The sequence below is a fragment of the Mastomys coucha genome, unplaced genomic scaffold (assembly GCF_008632895.1).
Source record: "Mastomys coucha isolate ucsf_1 unplaced genomic scaffold, UCSF_Mcou_1 pScaffold5, whole genome shotgun sequence".
Classification (NCBI taxonomy): Eukaryota; Metazoa; Chordata; class Mammalia; order Rodentia; family Muridae; genus Mastomys; species Mastomys coucha.
Genome location: NW_022196911.1, coordinates 44,941,751 through 44,966,913, shown reverse-complemented (window position 1 = coordinate 44,966,913; position 25,163 = coordinate 44,941,751). Strand labels below are relative to the sequence as shown.

At 41.3% G+C, this 25,163-nt stretch overlaps 1 protein-coding gene across 6 annotated transcripts in view; it reads right to left on the bottom strand.

Annotated features, from left to right (window-relative positions):
• Mapk9 (mitogen-activated protein kinase 9) overlaps window positions 1–25,163 on the bottom strand; it is a 41,793-nt gene that overhangs the window by 6,357 nt on the left and 10,273 nt on the right. For 3 of the 6 annotated variants that reach the window (XM_031350676.1, XM_031350671.1, XM_031350673.1), the window contains exons 3-9: window positions 16,748–16,877; window positions 14,924–14,982; window positions 12,726–12,864; window positions 7,262–7,427; window positions 6,222–6,293; window positions 1,848–2,030; window positions 449–573 (exon numbers count right to left, since the gene is read on the bottom strand). In XM_031350676.1, coding sequence (XP_031206536.1) covers window positions 449–573; window positions 1,848–2,030; window positions 6,222–6,293; window positions 7,262–7,427; window positions 12,726–12,864; window positions 14,924–14,982; window positions 16,748–16,877 — 874 coding nt within the window. Of the gene's footprint in view, window positions 1–448; window positions 574–1,847; window positions 2,031–5,799; window positions 5,872–6,221; window positions 6,294–7,261; window positions 7,428–12,725; window positions 12,865–14,923; window positions 14,983–16,747; window positions 16,878–25,163 lie in introns of all 6 variants that reach the window. The other 3 variants (XM_031350675.1, XM_031350670.1, XM_031350672.1) reach the window with 1 other exon arrangement.

Here is a 25,163-nt window from a genome sequence, read left to right as displayed (position 1 = left end):
GAAAACTTAAGAGGATGAAATGGCCAGATGCGGTGGGGAGATGCCGGGGAGATGTGAGCTAATGTGTCACTTGGGAAGGCTGCTCATGCTCTCTGACTCGAGGCTCTGAATAAGATGTAAGCAAAGCTCATGGCCCACTGCCAGGCATGAAGCAGACACTTTATAAATTATTATTACACATCAGCTTTTGAAACATAAGGCCAGCATACAGCACAGTACACTCCTAAGCACTCTGCAGCTAAAGCCCTGGCAGCAGGTGCCATCAGGGGTACCAACCTAGGCCCAGATAGCGCTTGTTCTCTCTTTAAAGTCAGGGTCCTAAAACTAACAACCTGCTATCTTCATGTAGCCACCGTGGGCCAAGAGAAAGAAAGAAGATCCAAAGACAGTGGGCCCTGGATTTTAAAGTCAGCCCTCTACACAGACATTTTCTCCAAAGAGAACTTACCGCTTCTGCTTCAGCAGGGTCATACCAAACAGTAATATACGGGTGGCGCAAGGCTTCATCCACAGAGATCCGCTTGTCTGGGTCAATCACTAACATTTTCGATAACAGATCTCTGGCTTGACTTGCTAGGGTGTAAACAAATGATGTACTTACGTTGCTACCGTGAAAAAGAGGAAACCACACAATAAAGAATCAAATGTGAGAGTATGGAGGGTAAAGAGACATGATGACTTCAGAAAATGTTTAAGAGGTTCAAGATCAACACGGCTCAAACCTTTAAAAGTCCAATGGCCACTATTACAAACTCAGACCAGTGTCAGATGACCTGAAGCTATAAAGCCACAGCACAGTAGGTAGCAAGCACCTCTCTTAGGATTGTGTTGCCAGGAGTGTGGACATGAAGTATCAGGAGTATTGTTCTTTGTGTCACACTAGAACAAATTTAAAACTTTCAGAGTAATCCACGTCCCAGAATAGAGCTTCACAGACACACTGCTTTGCCTAGCTGTCAACAGTGCTTTTCTTTTTAATCTAGAGGTCAGTAGCTAAGAAAAAAACCAAGAAGCTAATTAACTTAATTAAGAAGGCTCAGTAAGGTCTCAGCAATGAAAAGTTCATATACAGCCAAGGAAAGGCTTTTGTGACCAAGGTGCTGCTCGCCCTGGTGTAGAGGACAGAAAGCTATTGTTTTTCCTCAGGTGACCACATTCTAGGAAGGACACAGAAGGGCAGCGAGGGCCTTTCCCACTGGGCCGCACTCAATGGTTTCTGACTAGAATCCTTACTGAAGTATTCTTTATATATTTTAAATTGTTTTGAATTTGGATTAGTGACATCACAATATGGGTCTTATGTGTGTATGCATGAATGTGTATGGTATATGTATATGAATGTTTGAGTGTGAGGGTAAGATGTACTCTGAAGCTGGGGGGGAGTTGGCTGTCTTGCCTTATTGTTCTTCCCCTCATTCCTTTATGACAGGGTCTCTCACTGGAGTGGAAGTGCCCAGTTCTCCTAGACTGGTTGGTTGGCCAGCAAGTTTCACTGTTCTTAACCCTAGGGTGTGGGGCACGGGCACAGGCAGCCATGTTTGTGCTTCCTGAGGGATGCTGCGGACACAAACTTAAGTTCTCACACTTGCAGGACAAGTATTTCTACCTGAGGCATTTTCCTACCCTGTAACCTAAGGGTTTTCCAGACTGATGGGTATATTTGGTTACACTGTCTTAACAAGGTCAAACAAGACTCTTGGCCTTTAAAGCTCTCCCTCTATGGTGCCTTTGAATGCCAGACTGTAAGAGCCTCTATTTCAGGGTTTCCATTACTGTACCTCTTAACATACATGGGCTTTAGAGTTCAGACGTTAGAGAAACAAGTGCGGGATAAAAGAATGCCTTACTTTTTATTTTGTCTCGCTCAGACTCTGACGGAAATATCCAATCTGGAAAGAGCTCTTCAAATTTGATTCCAGGGTACTTTGGTCTGTTTTCCACATAATTCCTTACAGTTGGCTGAAGTTTCTTCATAAACTCCGCGGATGGTGTTCCTAGCTGTTCAATAACTTTATTCCATTGATCAATATCTAAGGATTCTCTTGAGGAAAATACAACTAAAATGCTTCATAGTCATAATACATGCAGTACTCTCATGCACAGGAAAGTTGTGTTTATATCTAGGAACAAGTAAGTAACTAGGCTACCCTAGAGGATCAGCAAAATCATTTTGGGATAATACTTAAATAAGGTTTGGATTTCTAAATCACTTAACAAAAGCTCTTATACTCTGAATCTTAAAAAGTATGATCAGGGCTCATTAAATCAACATAATCTATGTTTCCTATTATAATTCAAAATAAAATTATGACAGAAATGATTTAACCTATGAGATAAATGATTAAACACAAAAGCAAACTGAAATCAATGTTCATACTAAAGCTACCTTAGCTTTACAGATCTCTTTCTAAGTGAGAGAAGAGCTTGTGAGATCAGTTTGACCTCTCTTGCAGCTGGACAGCAAAGCCTGGGAGACAGGGTGACCAAGGGCAGCATGGAGAGGGGAGGGAGGAGCCTAAGTTCTAGCCTATCCCACAGACCACACTCCCTCCTGAAACTGCCTTAGACAATGATGCTTTCAGAGGCCATTCTGTTTCTCTTGGCACCAGCCCATCCCTTCAGCATCTAGTAATGTGTTCTTTCTTCCTTTCAAAGTACATGACCTTGGGTTCACAGTCAGCATGCACTACCTAGTCAAGGTGCCGGAGTCAGTCCTCCTCAGAGCAACCTCCCCACTCTTGGGGCAGCTGACCCCAGCCTTGCCTAGCTCTCAAGGTACTTGTTACACTTAGGATGACTGGGACGATATCTGTAGAAAGTGACAGTGAAACTGTAAACAGGTACACAAGACAATGCAAGCTATGAAATCACATAAGCAAGAGCTTAGAATGTAACAGTCTCTCCCAGAATATGCATGGAAGCACTGGGGAAGCACCTAGGGCAGCCACACAGACTCTGTTCTTCCCGAGTGCTAATTTGGAAGACCTGCTCAGGAAATGGGTTCAGAATCAAATCCTGAGCAAATCCTCTTCCTTCTTCTCTCCTTTCTCCCACTCTGCCAAATCAGAATGGTGCACACATTTTATCTCAGTGCTTAGCCAAAATAGGACACCTGGCTCATATGTATCCCTCTTATACTTTAACACCTCTCCCTCATGCTCGCTGCTCACTGTGAAGACTAATCATAAAGTGCTGTGATACCCCACCCCCATATCTTATGCTGTTTACCACTGAGAACCATCTGGGCTCCTGGCTAAAAGCCAAGCCCACCTACCTCACCCTCTCACCTACTGAAGGACGACTGTCTCTTATTCTTGTTTCTTGCTGTTCCAACCCCAATGTGATCCCTATGGAACCTTCTGTTATCACTCAAGCATGATGCTCTTCCATGCTAACAGCAACCACTTTCCTTTGACATTTCCAGCCCCTGCTTTCTGAGACCTGCATCTCTAATTCTTACCCCCTTGTTCTCTCCAGAACACACTCTCATCAGGCCTCTTCCTTAGTCGTCTGGACAACTGTTTCCACTAAGGTTGCCTGAGGCACCCACTAAACCCAGTGGTCAGTTCTAAGTCCTTACTCCTTTTCCACGAGCCTTTGCACATCTCTTTAATGCTTAGCACCAGCTCAAGGTTTCAGTGCTACCAACAGACCAACAGTTTCCACATTTTCTTTATTCCAAACCTTTCCTTTGAATTCCACACTTCATAGATTAGATACTCCAAATCCACAAAGTTGTTTGAAGGATAGCCCCTCAGAGCAAATGCAGACTATAGGCCCAACCCTGCCTGCCATCAGTCCAACTGGCCTGGAGTGAGCCTCTGCCATCTCTTTCTGGGTGCCTCTGAGCATCTGCTCTGCCACCTACTTCTTACTGTTCCAGAAAATCTACTTTCAACTCATCTTGGCAGTGAACCTTTTACCCCATCACCTGGATGGGCAGGTACTCAATATTATGTCTGGCTTAGTGCCACAGGGCCATTTTGATAGATGACGGGAGGTGGCATGGGGTGCAGGTGCGGCTTACCTGAGAAAGCATGGTGGACTTTCTGGGTGGGTGGAGCATAGGCTTCATTTTTTTTTTTTTTAAAAAAAGGAAGCATAGCCCAGAGAGATCCAAATTTCTCTAGGATGCACAGCTGCTGTGGGCACCGTCTGAGCTTAGGCTTCTGGTAGCCTGGCTCAAGTGTTTCTTTCTCACAAGCCACCATGAGGACAACATTCACTTTTCTACCAACATCATAGGCAAACCTCTTGAGAACCTCAGCTTGGTTTCTGGAGCCTTTCTATAAATCGCCCAACTTTTTATTTAATCTTTGAAAATGTAAGCAAAACTTCTTTTAGAAAAGAATGTTAATTTCAATGTGACTTTAAAGCACTTTAAGTGACCTTATATGTAAAACATCAACTACTGCTATTATAACATGTTAATATATAAAGTATTTTAAATTATAATTTAAAATTATTAAAATACATGCAAAAGTACATTCATATTAAATTTATTTTTACTTTTTGGAAAAAGTAATTATTAATATATAAAAAAATGTAAGCAAATAAGAAATGTTACAAAATTACTCTTAACTAACATTACAGCCCATCACCTTGACCATTCATGACAAGTCCACACAGTGTTTCTAAGTCTCTGGCTGCAGAACACCTCAACTTTCCCTTTAGTTGATTTTATTTATAAAATAAAGACTTCCTTATTTATAACACTACAAGTAAATCCAAGGTAAAATTATAGAAAAAAAGCCAGAGAAATTACTAGAGCAAATAAAATGCTATATTTAACTTTGCATATTTTGTAACTTATGAGGAAAATGTGAAGGAAGGAGTGGAATAAAATATGTTCATTCTAAGCTCATATTGTGAGGGATTAATATTTTAAGTAAGTTGTCTTCATGAAATTATAAACATTAAAGCCCTTTTTGTGAAGTACACACATTTCAAACCCTGACTATAGAGCCTGATTTCTCTTGAAGCATGGGTCTGCTACCAGACAGAGGACACAGTAAGCTTTCATGACAAAAACAAAATCAAAGACCAATGAAAATATAAGGGGTTAAACACAAATGGAAAGCATGAAGAAGTGTGTTAGCGTGAAGAATGTGAAAGATGGAAGACGGCACAAGGAGACAGAGCTAGCGCCCTATGCTGTCTGCTCCCTTTACAAAACCTCCTGCAGATGTGACTTGCTGACCACTGTAGGAGTCATCTATTGTGTTTACATTTACCTTCCCCAGTGTGTCACAGATACCTCTCTGCCTGGAGTCTTTAGAAATGCCTATAAAATGTCAACAAAGTAACAAATGAGATAGTGTAATATATTGCTTCTGATACAAGTTTCACTTAACCTGTTCACTTAACTCTGCATAGCCTGCCTCAGCTCTTAAATCATACCAGTAACTAGCAGAATCATAAATGACTTAAATCACACATGCATGTTATCCTATTAAGTTTAGACTGCCCCTTTCCCGGTTAATTAACAGAATCAACTAATTTGTAAAATAGTATTTCCACTTAAATACCAGACATTTAACAAAGATAATAATTTTACACATCTAGCTATTTCTGATAAAAGAGCTAATATACCTGATGTAGATTAACAAAATTGTCACAGGTATTTGAGTGAAAGTATAAAACTGAACCACTTGGCCTGTGACACCAGTTTAAAAAGAAGACCCCCTGAAGCCCCAGTCTGCACCCGACAGTTCCTGCCGAGTGTTCAGTAAATAGGCACAATCAAGCTGCCCTTGGCATGGAGACCATGGCCAGGGCCAAGGTTCTGGGGAAGGATACGGTCAGTACCTTGGAATATCACACAACCTTTCACCAGCTCTCCCATGATGCAACCCACTGACCAGATATCAACTGAAAATAAAATGAAATGATAAAATTATGAAGTGTCATGAACAAAACAAAAGTGAGGAGAAAGGGATTCTAACAGTGTACTAGACACGCAGACATGGAAAAATCAGTGGCTAGCTAAGGGTTCGCTTTTTACACAATACAAATGATTGCTGACCTCTCCTCCAGCCTTCAGTTGCAGCAATCTGTAGTTTTAGTGCCAAAGAATCCAATACTTTACAGCTTTAAAAAAAGCAACAAACAAAAAACCAGACACAGAAAGTGCTAATGAACATGAAATTCTCAGGGCCACATCCCCAGCCCCCACCCCAGCCTCCAGGGCCAAGTACTGGGTCTCTCCCTGTGAAGGATACAGTCTCTTCCTGGGAACAGGACTTTATGGAGGACCATTTCTGCCATGATGCACCCGACAGACCAGATGTCCACTACCAAATATCAGGTGATTAAAAAACAGCCAGAGAGCCTTGCATCTCCGTTTCTACACCACCTCCCAGACACAGGCAGCCCCAGCAAATACTCATTGGGTGGAACTTCTGTAAACTCCTGACAACACATCTGAATGACCATTTTTTAAACTGCCACATCAGAAAGGTGGCAGCCTATTAGTAATGGCTGGACTCTGGGTAAGGCCCTGTTTGAGCATGGCTCTGTTGTAACTGACCTCTAGTGTGAAGTGGAGCATGGGGCCTGGATAAGTCCTGTGCTTTAGACAGGGAAGGGAGAGCTAAGCACAGGCAGCTACTGGGGAGTACTGTGCCTCTTAGAGCAGGCAACAAAGTATGTGTAAAGATTCATATTTAAACTCATCTCAGAAGACTTTAGCAAAGCTCCCCTGTTGTTCTTTCATAAATAATCACGTGAATTTATTAATAGCTAAGGTTTAGCATTTATTTAGTTGACATGGCTAGAACAAGTGAAGTTTTGATCTAAAAAAATCAGCTTTTCATGAAAGAAAACATGGTGCATTATTCCCCTCATATTAAGATATTAAAAAAGGGAGCGAAACCATTCAGAGTGAGGGTGACCAGGGTAATGAGAGCACAGAGGTCCCAGTGCTGTGGGTGATGTGGGCCGGCTCATGGAGAGAGGCACAGGGGTCCAAGTGCACGATACTCTGATCAAACATGGAGGTTCAGCATGGTAGCACATGTCTTTAACTCCAGCATTTGGGAGGCAGAGGCTGGCAGAGTTCTATGGCAGTTTCAGGCCAGCCAGAGTTGGGAAGAAAACTGACAAATGGGAAGAGAAAATACACGAGCTCTTCTCTGTGGATTACAGGATCTATATGCAGCACAGCGCTCAACTGTCTCCAGTGATGCTTGAGGAGGGCCGTGCCAGTGATGATGGGAACACTACCTTACTGTTTGCTGTCTGGAGTCCTAACTATACTTACCATTCTCTTTGTAGCCCATGCCCAGGATGACTTCTGGAGCCCGATAGTAGCGAGTTACCACATAGGGAGTCATCATAAAGTTGGTACAGGCTGTCCGTGCCAAGCCAAAGTCGAGGATCTTGAGGGTACAGTCTGATTTTACTACAATGTTGCTAGGCTTCAGATCCTAGAAAAGAAATTGTTCACATATTTAAAATGAATCACGGCATGCTAACTACACAATTTCACACCAACAAGGGCTTGTGAGGTGAGTGGCTACTCAAGTGTGTGAGAATGGGAAGGAGGGCAGGGAGAGTAGCACACAGCTTCCGAGACTCTGCCTCTAGACAAGTCAGGTGGCCCCACTGCCACTTGCTTTGCTCAAAACCTGAGAGCCTCTAAGTCTCTCACATAACATGAAATGGCATTTGCATATAACCTACACACGCAACCTCTGGGATTGTCTAACTGATATCTAGATGATTATAATATCTAAAGTAATGCTAATGTATAGGGGATAATTACACATACATAAAAATTTGTCTGTGTTCAGTACAGATGAAATGTTTGTTTTCCAAACACTCCTGATCTGCAGCCAGCTGAATCCATGGACAAAGAACCCAAGAGTATGGAGGTGCTTTACTAATAGCAGGCCTGAGCAGGCAGACAAGCAGCATGCTGCACAGGCAGGCACACTCACAGCAGCACTGCTTCCAACGAAGACAGATGTAGTACACAAGAAGCACTGGAAACCACTCAATAGCGAAAGCCTTCATCTTTCAGTGAGCCCTAGAGAATGGGAAACAGCCCCTGGTCCAGACCATACCTGTCTAAAAACTGTGGGAGCAGCTGTCTGCTTTACTGCCATCAGCTGGACAGTTAGATAATAAAAATAAAGCTCTGTGTGTCTGTCCACACACCTGGTGCTTAGTGCTCGGGTCATCCCAGCTGATGTCTGCCAAAGGAAAACTGAGGAAAGCAGTCACTGAGGCTCCTCAGCAGTCCCAACACCCATGGACTCTCTCCACTCAGAGTCAGCACTTAACTATCTCGTGGCTTGAAGACCCATTTTCAGTGCCAAGGTGGCAGAATCAAGACAGCTCTGCCTCTTCAAATCTCGAGGACCATCCAAAACAGAGAAAACAAGAAACCCAAGTGAAGACATGACAGCTGACTGTGGTGGTTACTACAACACAGCAGCCACAGGGGTGGCCAATAGCTATACCCAAACAGAACAGAAAAGAACAGAAAAGCTAGGTGTGTGCGCCCACATGTGACCCTGATTTAATCACCACTATGGCTTGTTTGAATCCCAGATCCAGAACCACTGACTGAAGAGATGTCCTGAGAAGGAGAGTGAAAAGAAGCCAAGTGTCGACTGTCTGGATTTCCCTGGCCCTTGCTCAAAGATAACAAAGGTGTCGGCACAGTGGGAAAGGGGAGTGACACAGAACTTTGAGGATGATTGGCTACAAGTTCTCAGTGTATGCTGAGTGGGAAGAGCCTAAACATCACTATACCTCCTCCACTTGGTGAAGGCTGGGTAGTAAATAGAGTCTGATCCAAATCCCCTCAGAGGTTAGGGTGAAGATGGCGCGTTAACACAGACCTGGGAAAACTCCATCTACTGCGCACACCTGTGCATGGCTTCTCACGCCAGCTGAAGTCCACACTACTTTGCTTCGCCATCTACACCAAACCACAACAGTAACTGCAACCAGATGTGGTAGTCACAGCTGTGAGAAACTTTCATATGTTTATGAGGATGTAAATCACAACCCTGACCAAACAGAGCTATATTATAACTCACATGGGAGGGCAGGGGAGGAGAGTCACAGGGAAGAGGGCTGGGTTTGTGGACAAGGAATAACATCAGTATCTTATGTCGCAGCCCAGTGGGGGAGTGCTTGCCTAGCACGCACAAGGCTCTAGTTTTATCCCTGTCACCACATACAAAAAGCAAAACCAAAAACCAAAACTAGCAACAATAACATTCTAAATAACAAAAACTAAATTCAAAGTTTGACTCTAAAGGAGACAGAAATAGGAGCAAGAAGAGGGAATGCAGGTTTCATAAACATTTATGCAACCATTTGATCCTTGATGAATACAAATGCAAATCAACCCATTTATTTAGCAAGTTACACAGTTCAATAGAGAGGTAGAGAGGATTCCGACTTTGAAACTGTCAGGGACAGACACTCTGCAGGCAGGCTGGCTGGCTAGCACTGGCGCAGGTGACCACAGAAGCATCTGTGCAAAGCTGGAAGGAGGGCAGCAGCCTGCTACTATGGGCCATCTCCAGGTGGCTGCAGGGCTGAGGGAGGCTTTCATTTTTCCCAATTTTGTGAATTATATAAAGTAAAAGTGGTAAGAGCAAGGGATAAAACTTTACCTTTTGTCCTGTTTCACTCTAACACTTTTGAATAATTAAAATTTTTGTTTATTGTGAAACCATTTTGTTTCTTCGAGACAGAGTCTTGCTTTATGGCTCAAGCTGTTCTTGAACTTATGACCCTTATCATCCCAAGTTCTCCATTACAGGTGTGACAAATAAGAGTAACAGCAAAATTGAAGGTATGTTTCTCTCTGTGAGGTGCTGTTTAAAGGGGGCCATTGCTGCTTACACTGCCTTGCAGAGGCTCACTTGGGCTCCTCACTTACAGAGGCCCGTCATCCAGTTTGATGTACCTGTGGGTTGTTTGTGAGGTGCTGTTTAAAAGGGGCCATTTCTGCTTACACTGCCATGCGGAGGCTCACCTACAGAGAGAGGCCCGTCATCCAGTTTGATGTACCTGTGGGTTGTCTGGAACTTCTCAGTGACAGTGCTCACACCTTTCTCAAGGAGACACAGATGTGAGTGTGTGAGGTAAGAGTGTGCAAGGGACCTAGAAGGAACCAGTAAGACGGGGTGCTAGGCAGGGAACACGGTGGATACACAACATTTTCTCAGATCATCATGGATTCTAAACACTATGCTAAGCAAAGCATACACTACTTTGGGCTCTCTCTCACCTGCTTGTGGGCAGCAGCATTGTTCCTAGGCTAAAGGACCAAACATTCCACAAAAGGCAAGTACATGCCATAGCCCCATGAAGTTTCCAGGAACTAGGGGACATTCTCCTGCCCTCACCTCTGGCTCCAAGTAAGAGAAAACATTTTCTACTCAAAAATTAATATAGCTTGTAAGTCTCGGAAATCATCATAAAGCATACATTTCATTAAACGTGTATTTATAAGGCTGATGACCATCGGTCAGTAGTAAAGCACTATCTCATATGAACATCGTCCTAGGTTCCATCTCAGCAGCACACAAGAAGCAATATATTTAAGAGACAATAAGAATGCCTTCAGGCAGAGGGGCTGGGCTGGAGAGAAGGCTCAGGGGTTAAGGGCACTGGCTGCTCTTCCAGAGGACCTTGTTTCAGTTCCCAACACTCTCATGGTGGCTCGCAACCATCTGGAACTCTAATTCCAGAGGATTTGATGCTTTTTCCTGACCTCCATTCATGCATGTAGTACATATACATAAATGCAGATAAAACATCCATACCTATAAAATAAAAATAAATATACCTTTGAAAAGCCTTCTGCATGATGGAAGAAAATAAGCACCATATTGTTGATGGAAAACTCAGTGTCTTAAATAAAACTAAAAAGGAGCCTCAGTTATTTGGAGGTCTGGGGGAATTTTTAGAAATAGAATGGTTCATTAGGAATCTTAGTTACTATTTAAAAGTGAACTTTGCCATCAGAAGGTCTATTGCTTGAAATGACCATTTGGTGGCAGCAAAGACTACACTTTGAAAAACAACTTGGTTATGTGTGGGCCATAGAATATAAAAGCCAGCACAGGCCTTTGGATACAGTCTGGGAGGGAGGGAGGATCAGGTCTTAGTTGTACGAGGATGGGAATGGGTACACCCTGGGAAGCCTTGGTTCAGTGGCTTGTGCTAGACCCAACCTTTCTTAGCACCTAACCGATCAGAAAGAATCCCACCCAGTGCCCAGTGCCCTGTATCAACAGGCTTCACTGTATTTCACCGTATTCTTCCCTGCAGAAGGGAACTATTGAAGCAAAAACTCTGGAGACAATCCAGGCAAAATCAGCAAGGAAGCAGTTCAGAGAAAGCTGTAACGTTCCCAGGGAAATCTGCTCTTTGTCTCGTGTAACATGTTGAGTATTTTTTAAAATTATATTTAGTAATATATACATGTGAGGAGCTGGGTGTGGGTGTCAGATCCTCCGGAGCAGGCACTTGTGAACCATTTGACCTGGGTTCTGAGAACCAAACTCAGATCCTCTGGAGGAGCAGCAACCCCTCCTTAGCCTCTGATTCCAGCCCCTGGGTATTTTTAAAACTGTCATGATGTTCTGTTTACACAGTGGTACAGAGTTTTACAGCCTGAAAACTTATGAAAGCAGCCCAGAATGTGTCAATCACATTATCTCTCTCTGGTCTTTGCATTTTAAATCTGATAGTGACAACACCATTATGTTCCCTGACCACTGGCTTTCTCCTGTCTCGAATTTCCTTGCTCATTAAAAAGGGAGTTTCAAATATGGCAAGAATATTAACAATGCTTTGACTTGGGGTCGTTGGTATTTTGGTGTTCTTGCTTACTCTTGCTATTTTTCTCTGAGTTTTAAGATACTGCAAAGTGAAAAGTTGAAACTCTTTTAAGTTTTAAGTTACTGCAAAGTGGCCAGGTAATGGTGCTCCACACCTTTAATCCCAGCACTCAGGCATCAGAGGGAGGAGGATCACTGAGTTTGAGGTCAGCCTGGTCTACAGAGTGAGTGCCAGGACAGCCCGGGCTACACAGAACAAAACTAAACAAAACAAACAAACAAACAACAACAACAACAACAAAACATTACCACAAACTGAAAAGCTAAACCAGAAAACCAAGACTGTTCTGCAGAAGAGTGGCCCCTACCTCTGTGTTTACAGTGCCTGAAGTCCATGGGGCTTGGGCAACACAGTTGATCTGAACAGTGTTTTGTACACAGTATGATTCCATAGCTTAACCTGGATTCTCAAAGTACCAAACGTTAAAAAGAAGAAAAAGAAAAATACATTCTTGGGGCTGAGGAGATGAATGTGTGAGTAAGCTCAAGTACCGGCTCTGAGTTCAAACCTCCAGTGGCCATGTAAAAAGCCAAGTATGCTTACACATGTAACTGGAAACCAGTGCTGTGGATTTCAGAGAGGGAGAGTTAGGAGAATCACTAGGGTTTGCTGGCCACCAGCCTCCCTCCAGGTTCAAGTTCCTGTCTCAAGGAAATAAGGCCAAAACTGAACACCTGGTCTCATCCTCTGGCCTTTAAACATACACGAATAAGTGTGTTCTCACACATGTGCACATATACCACACACACACACATACTCTTTCACACATCAAAGTATTAAGTTCTTTTATAAGTAGATGACTGATGACCAAATGATGATTATTTTAAAAATAAAGTTATATGATTACTTACTCTATGAATTATACCAGCTGAATGCAGATGCTTAATGCCACAAAGCATCTGGTAGAGAAGGTATGACATTCTTTCATGGTCCAGCTCCATATGAATAACCTGACATAAGTTAGCATCCATTAATTCCATAACCAAGTACCTGAATATTGAAAAGAGACCAACCACACTCATTAGTATTATTTTTAAATATCCCCTCATGAGTCTTAGATCACAATTGTTATAAAACAGTAGCAATAGGATATAAACACTGCATGCCTAAAGTAAAAGCACTTTTAATAAAGTAGCTTGAAAAGAATCAGATATATCATAGGACTCTGTAAAATTTCCCAAAGAATATACAACTAACTTAACCAATGTCTTTCTGACTTTCAAATTATAAACAAAAAAAAATTTTTAACCATGGAAACAATCTCATACAAACTTTTCTACTTTTCTTTTTTAAATCTGTGTCTGTTTGTCTCTCCACCTATCTTTCATTATATCATCCTTTCAATATCTATACCATGCTGTTGTAGATTCTTGATCTATAACAATACATTACTCTGGTAGGGCTGCTGATATGGAGGGTTTAGACAGTGGGTAAGTGGGAACTCTGAACTTTCTGCTCAGGTTTGTTATGTATTTGGACTGCTGTAAAATATAAAATCTTTTTCTTTTCTGGTGGTTTTTGTTTGTTTGTTTGATTTTGTTTTTGGCTTTTTCAAACAAGGTTTCTCTGGGTAGCCCTGGCTGTCCTGGAACTCTCTGTAGACCAAGCTGGCCAAAACTCTGAGATCCCTCTCCTTTGCCTCCTGAGTGCTGGGATTAAAGGTGTGTGCTACCATCACCTAGGTGAAATTTGTCTTTTAAGGCTGAACATAAACATTCAAGCTCACGGTCCACCACCAGCACAGAGTTTTGGCTCATGGTAACAGCACAGCACACCCACCCCACCCCTACAGAGGTGCTTAGACACACCATCTCTAACTCTCCTCCATTGTTTGTCATGCCATTCTGACTCAGCCCAAACTGATGACTTCCACATCTGCAGAGACCCAAAGGCCAACGCTAAGCACTTGTCTGTTTTTTGCACTTAATGGCTATAACCAGACACTGGTGATACATAGGCTGCTGTACCTTAAGAACCATTTATAGATTATTCTTCCATTCCTTTAATCCAGGCCTCTCTCCTGAACACCAGATTCTTTCCTCTCTACCCACTCCACTGTTTCACTTGGAGAGGCAATAATGTCTCTGAATTCATGTCTAAAACTGTTTCTGAGTCTACCTGCGTGGCACCCCAGTCTGGTCCTCTCATAGTTCTCCAGGCCTCAGGTGAGAGCCTTCATGTGTGGCTTTCAATTTCTCTCTCACATCTAGCTATCAGCAGATCCTAGGCCTCATTCTCAGATAGCGTTGGTGTCCAATCTCAAGCCTTTCCCATTACCCACCTGAACCTTTCATGAACTGCTGTGATTGCCTCCTCATACTAACTAGGCCTTTTTGTCCCTACCTCTCACAGTGGATTCTCAGCTCCTCAAAACCAATTGTTCTTTGAAAATATGTCATGTGAGATCACTGCTCTATGGGAAATCTCACTCTGGCTTCTTTCCTATGTGCATGCTACTTCTCTAAGCCACACCCCCTTGTTTGGTCCCACCCCTATACCACCCCCAGCCACCCAGGCCTCTGGGTAGCAGCACACACCAGCCAAGCTCCACTGCCGCTCCACTCTGGCTACACCTTCTATATCAATTCCACTCTGTCCCAGTATCTGCAGAACAAACCTCTCCTCCCCTAAGCCTTTCTCCTACTGCCTCACTGTGGTCTTTCCTCCATCTACCCTGTGACGATGAATTGAAGACAGCAACTTGACTAGGTCAAGGAATCCTGAGTTGGCAAAGCCTTATGTGAGGTGTGTTTTGGGGGACTTTGGGGCAGAAATTATTATGTGAGTCTGAATGCACTAAGTATGGAAGCATAGAGCAAGATCCTGAATGAGCAAATGTAGAGAATGAAGAAGACTCTTCTCTGAGAGCTGAAACAGACTTATATACTACAGCTCTCTGAGTCCTCAGGCTAACAGCCTCAGATTAAAAGCTACATCCTTTTTCTTTGGCACTGGCGGCACCCGAGGGTCTCAAGCTTGCAAATGGCCTGTTTCCTAAATATAAATCACTAAGTTTCTAAATTTTCAATCTGATGCAAAAGATACTTACACATCTTGAAATTCTTCTAGTGTTTTCTGTGGTGTGAATACATTTAACAAGCTAATTATCTGAAAAGAGAAAATTAATTATATTTTAATATGTCAGATTGAGTATAAAAATTGGAGTAAACACTGAAATATATTAAAGGTAGAAAAATTATTGCAGAATTCAATATTTATCATTATTATGGTTGTCACCAAAGCATTCTAGTGCACAGCATTGGAATATTTAACCACCAACTGAAAATAAGATGTGCTTTTAATAGAATCACTCACATGCCCCTAGTAACTTAAATCATTACTGCGGAATTTAGATATTTGTAAAAGATAAAAATAATGGCTGGAGAAGTACTAATTAAAGTACTATGCTGGGGGCTGGAGAGATGGCTCAGAGGTTAAGAGCACTGACTGCTCTTCCAGTGGTCCTGAGTTAAATTCCCAGCAACCACATGGGTTGGGCTCACAACCATCTGTAATAAGATTTGGTCCCCTCTTTGGGCCTGCAGTATACATGTAGGTAGAATGTTGTATACATAATAAATAAATAAATCTTAAGTACTATGCTAACTGTGGAAACTCAAATACCATATATAACTTTCTGAAAAGTTTTTAAATAGAAAGGCTGAGCTTGTACTTTATGGTGATGAATATGAGGCCTCATGGCCTTACGCTCCATTAATGGGCTAAGCAGCTAACCTTACTGCCTGCTCCTTGTGGCCTCTGTGCTTACAAACCATGTGTTTCAAGCACACACCCTCAATCATCTCACATGAACAAGAGAAAGGGGAATGACCTATCAGATAGAAGGGGTAACCAGCAAGAATGGAAAGGAAACAAAATGGACAAAGTCTAAAACTCTAAAATATAAAGCAGAGAAGAATATGGGAAACATTCTGTTTCCTGTGTAATAAAAATATTTCTAAACATGATAGGAAACCTAGGATATCTAACTACATTACAACAAAGCCAAAATTAAACAAAAAGCAACATACTAGAGCAGCACATGCGATCAAATGGGAAAGGGAGAGAAAGTTGAAGCTGGACATGGGTGACATTTCTATAACTTTAGCACTTACGAGGCTGAGGCAGGAGATTGAAAGTTTAAGGACAGCCTTAGAGTTCAAGGTTAGCCTGGGCTACATAGCAAAATCCCAAAATGGAAAGGTTTAGTAACTTTAATATGTAAAAAGACACCAAACAGTGTAAGGGAAAAGTAAAGCCACAACCATGAGAAGCAAATTTTCAATGAAATAAATAGTTGGGGCTTGTGCTATGGCTCAGTGAAGACTTGGGTTCAGACTCCTAGCTCCCACGTAAATGTCAGAGGGAATGGAGGCCCACCTGTATTTTCAGGGCTCGGAAGAGGGATGGTGGGTAAAGCACTGTCAGGAAGTCTGCTGATGACTGACCTGAGTTAGATCCCAGAATCCCTCATGGAACCTCTCTCCTAAAGAGAGCCAATTATGGTCAGGGTCAGGGTTAGGTGTTAGGTGATAGGGTCAAGGTTAGGGGTTAAAGGTCAGAGTCAGGATCAGGGTTGGGTATTAGGGTTAGGGTCAGGGTGATTCTGGCAGGTTACTCTCAGGGTTAGGGTTAGTTGTTAGTGGTTGGGATAGGGTTAGTGTCAAGATTAGGCTCATCTAGAAGCTTGTCCTCTTACCTCCACAGTGAACAGTGGCATCTCCCACCCCCCAATAACTAGATGTAAAAATGAATATTTTTTAATTTTATGAAAAAAATGTAATCTTTTTTATAGTTTCTCTCATCATTTGCTAATCTTCAGTTTGATCACATCACTAACACCAAAGTACATGAAGGAGCACCAGTGACTTACGTTTTTATGATTGACACACTTTAAGAGGACGAGTTCACGGTAGGCTCTCTTTGCGTGCGTTTGGTTCTGAAAAGGACGACTTAACTTCTTAACAGCCACATTTATCCCAAGAACTGTATCAAAAGCAGCACTATAATTAGGAAATATAATAAACAGCCTATTAAAATGGCTTTTGAAAGTAGCAACGGAGAAATACATTTGATATACTGTCTTTCAAAGAGAATAACAAGTCAAGGAGAAATGTTTCTGTTCTTCCCCAATCAAGCTTTATGTGCATACATACAGAAAGTGAAGTGGCCAAGTTGGATGGACTAACCCCTCCCCAGAGGCACATGCTTTTTGGCTACAGCTGGAGTGGGATTCAGCAATTCTTCCTACTTATAATTTTCAGTTAGCTAAGATTAGCAGGTTCAGAACCAGGTAATTTAATCCAAAGCACAAAACACAGGTCAAGGCATGAAATTTTCCATTTAAACACATCATGAAATTGAAAACTTCCTTGTTGTCAATGATTAAAGTGTCAGTGCATTCTGGAGCATCTGAAGATAGATGCCATGGTTGAGCTCATGGGAGGAATTTAATAAATCTAAGTTTTGACTGATTATGCTTTCCCAAGCCAAAGAGTCTGAAAGGAAACAGAAGCCAAAGTCTCAGCTCACGGTAAATTCCCAAGATACAAAATCCCAGTGTAAGCACTTGCTATATATAAAACCCTGCAGGAAGTGATGCGTCCTTTTATAGTACGGGTAAGATCTAAAGCTCCAGTTTCCAGTGCTCACATCCCTTTATGGGTTCAATGTGAATTTTTCTCCAGAGACTAGATATGGAAGGGTGAGAGGCATGATGACGTTTTAGGGTTTCCAGCTCACAGTGCAGCATTGTCATGCAGAGGCCTTCTGATGGCTCAGCAGGGGCTCAGGACTGCTACATACAACCTGGGAGCCCAGGCATCACCTTAAACACCGCTTCTGTGAGTTTATTCTCTCTATTTGTAATATTATTTATCTTTACTCCTTTCTGTTAATTCTTTCTGCTCAATAACTCTAACAAAATTAGACCTTTTTTTAACTTAAAGACTGTTCATTGTGGAACTGGCTAAGGAAAACCACTGCATTAATTACATTTATATGGATATGCATATATACAAGTCATAGGTGAGCCCACATGCTCAAAGGCAAAATCACTACTCATATTAAGTATACGGTATAAACATCTATTGTAAAATAAATCATTAATAAACCTGTGTGCATGTGTACATTTGTATGTATGTATTTCTTAAGATTCACCTTTCTGATCTCAAAATACTTTGTCTGAATTTTCAGACAAACAGGAATTATGATTGAGTTCAATGGCTCCACAGAATAACACCATGTCTTCAGTTACTACTATACTGTGTTATTTTTTTTTCTTTTCTTTATTTTTTTTCTTCTTTGAGTCAAGGTTCTCTATATACTCCTGAAACTTGCTATGTAAATCAGGCTAGCCTTGAATTCACAGACATCTGCTTGCCCCTGACTCTGGAGTATCGAGTTTAAAGACATGAATTCCTTACTTCACTTATACTATGTTCTTTAAAATAGCTAAGAGAGTAGATGTTACATGTTCTCACTGAAGAAAACATGTAAGAAAAATGTATATGTATATTAGATGAAATTAGCTATTTTATAATGTATATGTATTTGAAACATTCTCTGTGTATGTATGTGTTTCTCTCTGTTCTATGTATGTATTTCTTTTGTGTGTGTATGTATGTATGTAATGTATGTATGTGTGGTATGTATGTATGTATGTATGTATTGGCTAATTTTTTGCCAACTTGACATAAGCTAGAGCCATTTTGCTAGAGAGACTATCAATTGAGTGAATGTCCCCACCAGACTACAGAGCATTTTCTTCATTAGTGACTATGTGGGAAGCCCAGCCAATGTGAGTGGTACTACCACTGGGTAGGTGGTCCTAGATGGTATAAGAAAACAGACTGAACAAGCCAGGAGGAGCAATCCAGTCTGCAGCCCTCCCCATGGCCTCTGCTTCGGTTCCTGCCCTGGACTACATCCCTGAACTGCATGCTGTCAGATGAATGAACCCTTTCCTCCTCTCCTCATGTCTTTGATCCTGGTGTCTTATCACAGAAATAGACACCTAACTAAGGCAATAAAATAAACATATAGACCTATGGCAATAAAACCTGTTTTGATGTACATTAGTCAAATGAACTAATTGTAAATGCCTGGAGACAGGCTCCTCTGCTCCTGTCCCAGCTCCAGGAACAACTATTAACTCAAAGGCTCAGACACTTCCTAGTATGAAACTGAGGGCTTAGCTCCTTACTTGGCTCTTCCTACCCTCGCACTTTGTTCTGAAGGTACTTCAGGGTCTCCTTTGTAAGTGGGCTACCTTGCTCTTCCCCAATAGCATAAGGTGACCATTATGCTCTCCCCTCCTCTCTTTATCTCTTTATCCTCCTCCTCTCCCTCCAAACCTTTGTCTTAAACAGTTGTGGTTGCTAGCATCTTCATTTAAGGTGATAGCTGAGCCTCTGTGCTGATTCCCCCTGGCTGTCTATAAACACTGACAACCAACAGGAAAGTGCATGTGCTCACATAAATATTATTAGTTGCAGAGTTGAAATTATACTTCATTTCCCAAAGACCACACAATCTTTGCTGCCAATCACACACACAAAATTAGAATGTCTGCTACATGGAGGCAGATGGGTTCTCTGTCCTCCCAGCCTATCAAGTGCATGAACACTCAGCCTCTGTTTTTATGCAGACCATGCCTCTTTTTACACTTCCTTCTACAAGGTTCTGATAAACATCTTTTTCCTGAGACGTCTTCCAAAGCCCACTGTCAGTACCACATCCTCCCACTCAGACATCTATGCTTGGGATTAATCCATCCTCTTTTGAAGACATCTCAAAGCCTGGTTCTCAGAACTCATCCTCCATCTGGCCTCTTATATTTGACTGCCTTCTTGTATTACTCTTGTATGCTCTTGTGTTGTCTCATTGTTGAAGTGCTTCCTTAAGGAATGTCCCCAGACAACTAAATGATGTTGCTCCGCCTTTGGCTTTGATAGTCTGTCTTTTAAGCTGAAAATCGATTTCTCACAGAACATTGAGGCCACACTCTACTGCTCTCCAGCTGTAGTACTGTTTAGTGGGGAGGGACGCTTGTATCTAAGAGTCATTCCTTTGCTTTTTTTGTTTCTCTGCTCCATGATATATCATAAAGAGCCATGCTCTATTGGAGCCTCCAAATGTCCCCTTAACAATTTCTCCCAATTGTTATCACTGTTGTCCATTTGTCCATCAACAAAGAAAATAACTTCTGCTTCTGGTTTTGTTTTTTGTTTTTTTTTTTTTGTTGTTTGTTTGTTTGTTTGTTTTTTGTTTTGGTTTTGAGACAGGGTCTCTCTACATAGCCCTTGCTGTCTTAGAACTCACTGTGTAGACCAGGCTGGCCTTGAACTCAGAGATTCTCTTGTTTCTGCTTCCCAACTGCTGAGATTAAAGGCATGCACTACCAACCCTGGTCTAACTTCTGTTTTTAAGACCGTCACTTTCTTGCTCTCACAAACTCAACAAGTTACACATAACTCTATCTCTTTTTTTTTGCCTATGACTTGTCACTCAACACTGCATTTATGACTCACCCACAAATCTGAGTACTAGAATTCACTCTGTCATTGCTATAATATTCCTCTGTGTGACTGTCACTTGCTGCTTCCACTAACAGTTATTTTCACTTGTCAGGTAATGACAAGAATCCCTACCATTGACATCCATGTGCATGGTTGCAGTCCTTCAAGCATGCCTCTCACACATGAAGATATCTAAGCAGGAGTGCACAGACTCTACTGTAGCAGATAAGACCAGCTCTTCCAGCATGGTCCCATCAGTGACTGTGTCCATGAGCAGGGTGCTAAAAGTCCATGCCTGAGAGCTGTATGTGAACGTCTTTACCAACATCTGCAACATGAACAACTTACTTTTTACCCTTTTGGGCTGAATGTATTTCACCATATACATAAGAATACTGTTTTAATTTGCATCCTCTGATGAAGAATGACCATCGGGTAATAAATGTGAGCTATTTTAAACAACTAATTTTATGGTAATTTATTATGGAACAATAAAAAATTAACACATCATCTCTTCTGTATTCCTACTCTTTGGCGTCTGAGGCTTCATTGTGAGTATTTTCTGCTGATGTATCTTCTACATTGCTAATTCTCTTTACAGTTACATCTAATATTTGCAAACATGTTCTGTTCTGTAATTCAATCACCATAGCTTTCACTTTCACATCTATAATTTCCACTTAGTTCTCTTTTTTTTTAAAGTTCTTGTTATTCCACCAAAGTTTCCACCTTGTCTTTTACCATCTTGAACATATCACCACAGCTATTTAAAACTTTGGATCTAATGATGCTAGGATCTTCTGTTGATCTGATGCTTTTGTCTTACCTCCCTGTCAGTCTAGCCATTTTGTATTGTGTTAGACCTTGCATTTATAAAGCTGCTCTAGAAATAACCTGAAATCCAGGGCAACACTATCCTTCTTCAGTATTTATATGTGCTTCTACTAGGCACATGGGGGCACTAGCAGTTTAGACTCGCCTCTGTGTCAGTTTAACGAGTGAATGGGGGCTGTGCTTCACTCAAGTTAACCCCATTACTTGTAGTGTGTGGCCTTTCAGTGGCACCAAAACAAAGCAGAGGTTGCCCAGGCCCTATCAGAAAGCCTCAGGATCTAATTCCTATTCTCTGGCTACAAGGACAGTTCAAGCAGTCCCTTTCAGAATTTAAATGACCAAGAAACAGGTGCACCTCAAGTGATGGGTTTCCTAAACTAAACTAGGTTTGCTTGATGTAATGTTGATTCTTCAGTATCTTATTAGGCCTGTAAGGACAAATGTTGAGCATGGAGAAAAGAGAACTCTGAACTGTTTCATAGATGTGTTTTAACATTCCTGGCTTTAGCCTCCTTCCCATCTCATCCTCATTTTCTGCATTTTGATCTCTATGTTTCCTGTCCCCTGGAGTTCTGTGGTTCAAGGCCCTTTCTTGTTTCACACAACCCTCTGCTTACTCTTTCTTCCTCTGTAGTGTTACTGGATCAAGACTCCAACTTATTTTAATGTTGCAGAAATTTATTAGAACTTTTTCATTCACTAGTGATTGTCATTCTCTTTTGTTTTAGCTCTTTGATTTATCATCTTGAATCAAAAATTTCAAGTCATTATTTTAGAGGTGAAAATGTAAACCCTCATTAAGTCACAGTGGGCTGCCCAAGGTCACAAAGAACTTTTGCCAAGGGTCTGTTCTGGGCTCAGACTTTAGTCTCCCATCTCACAGACATTCTGAGTTCACATCACCAGCCTCCTTATCAAAGACATGTTATTCTGGGTATTATTTATGGTTTGTTTATATTTATAAAGAAAAGACAGTTTAAAGAAAGACCAATGTTCATGCTAAGAAGGCTAAAAGGAAAGCACGCAGGATCTACCTATACTAATTATTTGCATTAAGGTACTCCTTACCTTACTGTGACTGTTACGCCTAGGAACTGCCAAACCCAATATTAAAAACTTAAAGAAAAGGGGTAAGCATGTCATGGAACCACATATTTACATTTTGGGCTGAACACCTTGGGGTTTTAGAAGGAGAAAGGAAAAGTATATACTAAATTTTGAGTAAACAGTATATATTACTTTGTTGGCATTTATACTCTGAAACAACAACATTCAAACTTATTTCCTAATGAGCTTTACTACCATCTTCAAAGGAACAAAACCATAGAAACAAATCAAATAAGCTAAAAACTGTATAGATAATTTGGAACAAGAAGGGAGGACCTGGGAGCCGCTCAGTAATGAGGCTTGCCCAGCACCCCCAAAGCCCTGCATCTGATGCTTAATGGTGCAAACAAAAGCAAAAATAAAACTAGGATCAGAATATATATATACATATATATATATGCATACACACATATATATATACATGTATATGTATGTGTATATATATATATATGTATATATATATATATATATATATATTAGCTTTTCGAGACAGGGTTTTTCTGTGTAGCCCTGGCTCACTCTGTAGACCAGGCTGGCCTCGAACTCAGAAATCCGCCTGCCTCTGCCTCCCAAGTGCTGGGATTAAAGGCGTGCGCCACCACTGCCTGGCAAAACAACCCATTTATTATCTTACACTTCTGGAGTTCAGAAGTCCAAAACAAGTCCTAAGGGGCTAACAATAAGGTCAGCTTAGCTATGATCCTCATGAAGGCTCTGGACTCCTGCATCCCTGTCCCACAGCACTCCACACTCTGTGACCACACTTCCTTCTCTGACCAGGACATTCCTGACTTTGTTTTATAAGAACACTTCCACTTACATTGGTCCACCAGGCCAATCGGCCCACCTCCAGATCATTGATTTGTTGCTTTGGTTTTTAGATGGAGTCTCATTAAGGATGGCCCTGAACTCACTATGTAACCCAGCCTGGCCTGCTACTTACAATAATCCTCCTGCTTAGATGTTAAGCTCATCAATATAATCAGGTCTGCAAAATTCCTTTTTGCCCTCTAAGGTCACACATTCACAGGATTCCAGGGTTAGAATGTGGCTATATCCGAGGAGTCACTATTCTGCCCATCACACCCCTAAAGGTTCACTGGTAGATATTTTAAAAGTATGACACTGACAAAAAGAAGCTCTGGACTATCAACAGCAAAAAGACTGGATCTAAACAAACAATGACAGAGAATCCAAAGTCTATTGTCAAAGTAGCAGCTCACCTACTGTTGAGTTTATTTTAACAAAAGTAAGCTTTTTTGGTTTGTTTTATAGGACTGTGCCATTACCAGATCCCCCTCCTATCCTATCTGATACCAAAGGATAAATACAAAAGGAGAAAGGGGGAGGAGAGAGGTGCAATCACTTCTGAAGTTTTACTTTCCTATGTTACAACTTAAGGTGGGAGGATACTATAAAACTGTCAGTTACAAAATTAAAGTATATATATATGTGTGTGTGTACTATATGTATATTATGTATATAAATGTATATACATATATATACACACACATATATGCATGTATGCATACATGAGCATATATATGTATGGAAGCATGTGTGTATATGCACATATGTATGTACACAGGTATGTATGAGTATATCTGTGCATGTATGCATGTGTATCCAAGTATATAGATAGACATACATAAGAATGTACACATGAATATATATATGTATGCACACGTGCATGTATGTATATTTATATACATGTAACATATATGTGTATACATGTTTCTGTTTGGTGCTGACAAGAAACCCAGGTACTTTCACATGCTAGACAAGTGCTCCACCACTGAGCTTCTTCTCTAGCCCTACACAGTTCTTGAATGTAATCACTGTCCTATGGAGATGAATATAATTTATTGAGAAATTCTAAAGAGGAATTTAATGAATATTGATTTATTCATTATTATGAAGATCCTGAACAGAGATTGGGTCAGAGTCCTGGTCATATAAAAAGTATCAGTGATTCAAGGTCATCAAGCTTTAACTAAGTGAATTAAGGTCCTAGGACACCAACAACTGTTTGAGACCCAGACCTACCCCCAGAACCCATGGAAGACAAAAGTCAATGAGCCTTCCTAATCCTCAACTGCACTACATATACAGAGAGGGTCATGCGGGTCTCATGTGCTTATATAATACAGACTATTCACTTCACTAAAGTAAACTCCCCCAAAGTAATTCCTGGTCCCCTTCTTCAACCCTCTTATCAAATTACTAATTCCAAATAAGGAAGGTTACAAATCCAGTGAATGCTCATAACTTTCTATTATAATATTCTTTCTATAATTTTCTATCATGGTGCTCAGACTGATAGATTTTGAAGCATTTCAGATTTCAGACTTTGGAATTAGAGATGCCTATCAGTAAATACAAATACTGAAAAATGTAACAAAAATCTAAACTCAGAAATACTCTGCTGCTGAGCAGTTGAGAGAAGGGACGTTCTATCTGCTCTAAAGCACACTTTCACTGTTAAGGCCCAACTGTGCGCACAGCTGGCACACTGTGCACACACTCTTTCATGCAGCACCTTCTCCTTCCTCAGTCTCTCCTCTGAGCCTCCTGAACTGCAATCCTGAGCACTATGGCCCCAGCTGCCCACGCCAGAAAAACAGATCTCCCTGCTCAGAGTCTGCCGCGGAGTCTCAGCTGAACCCACTGATGAAGCTCAGTGTCTTCACAGGAAACCAAAACTCTCCTCCCAGAATGCCTGAGAGAGTTCCTTCATTTTCAATTCTCTTGGCCTACTAGCTATAAACATGAAATATTTTTATCTTATCACAGTATTTTTATTTTTTTATTTTGTTTTTTGTTTTTGGG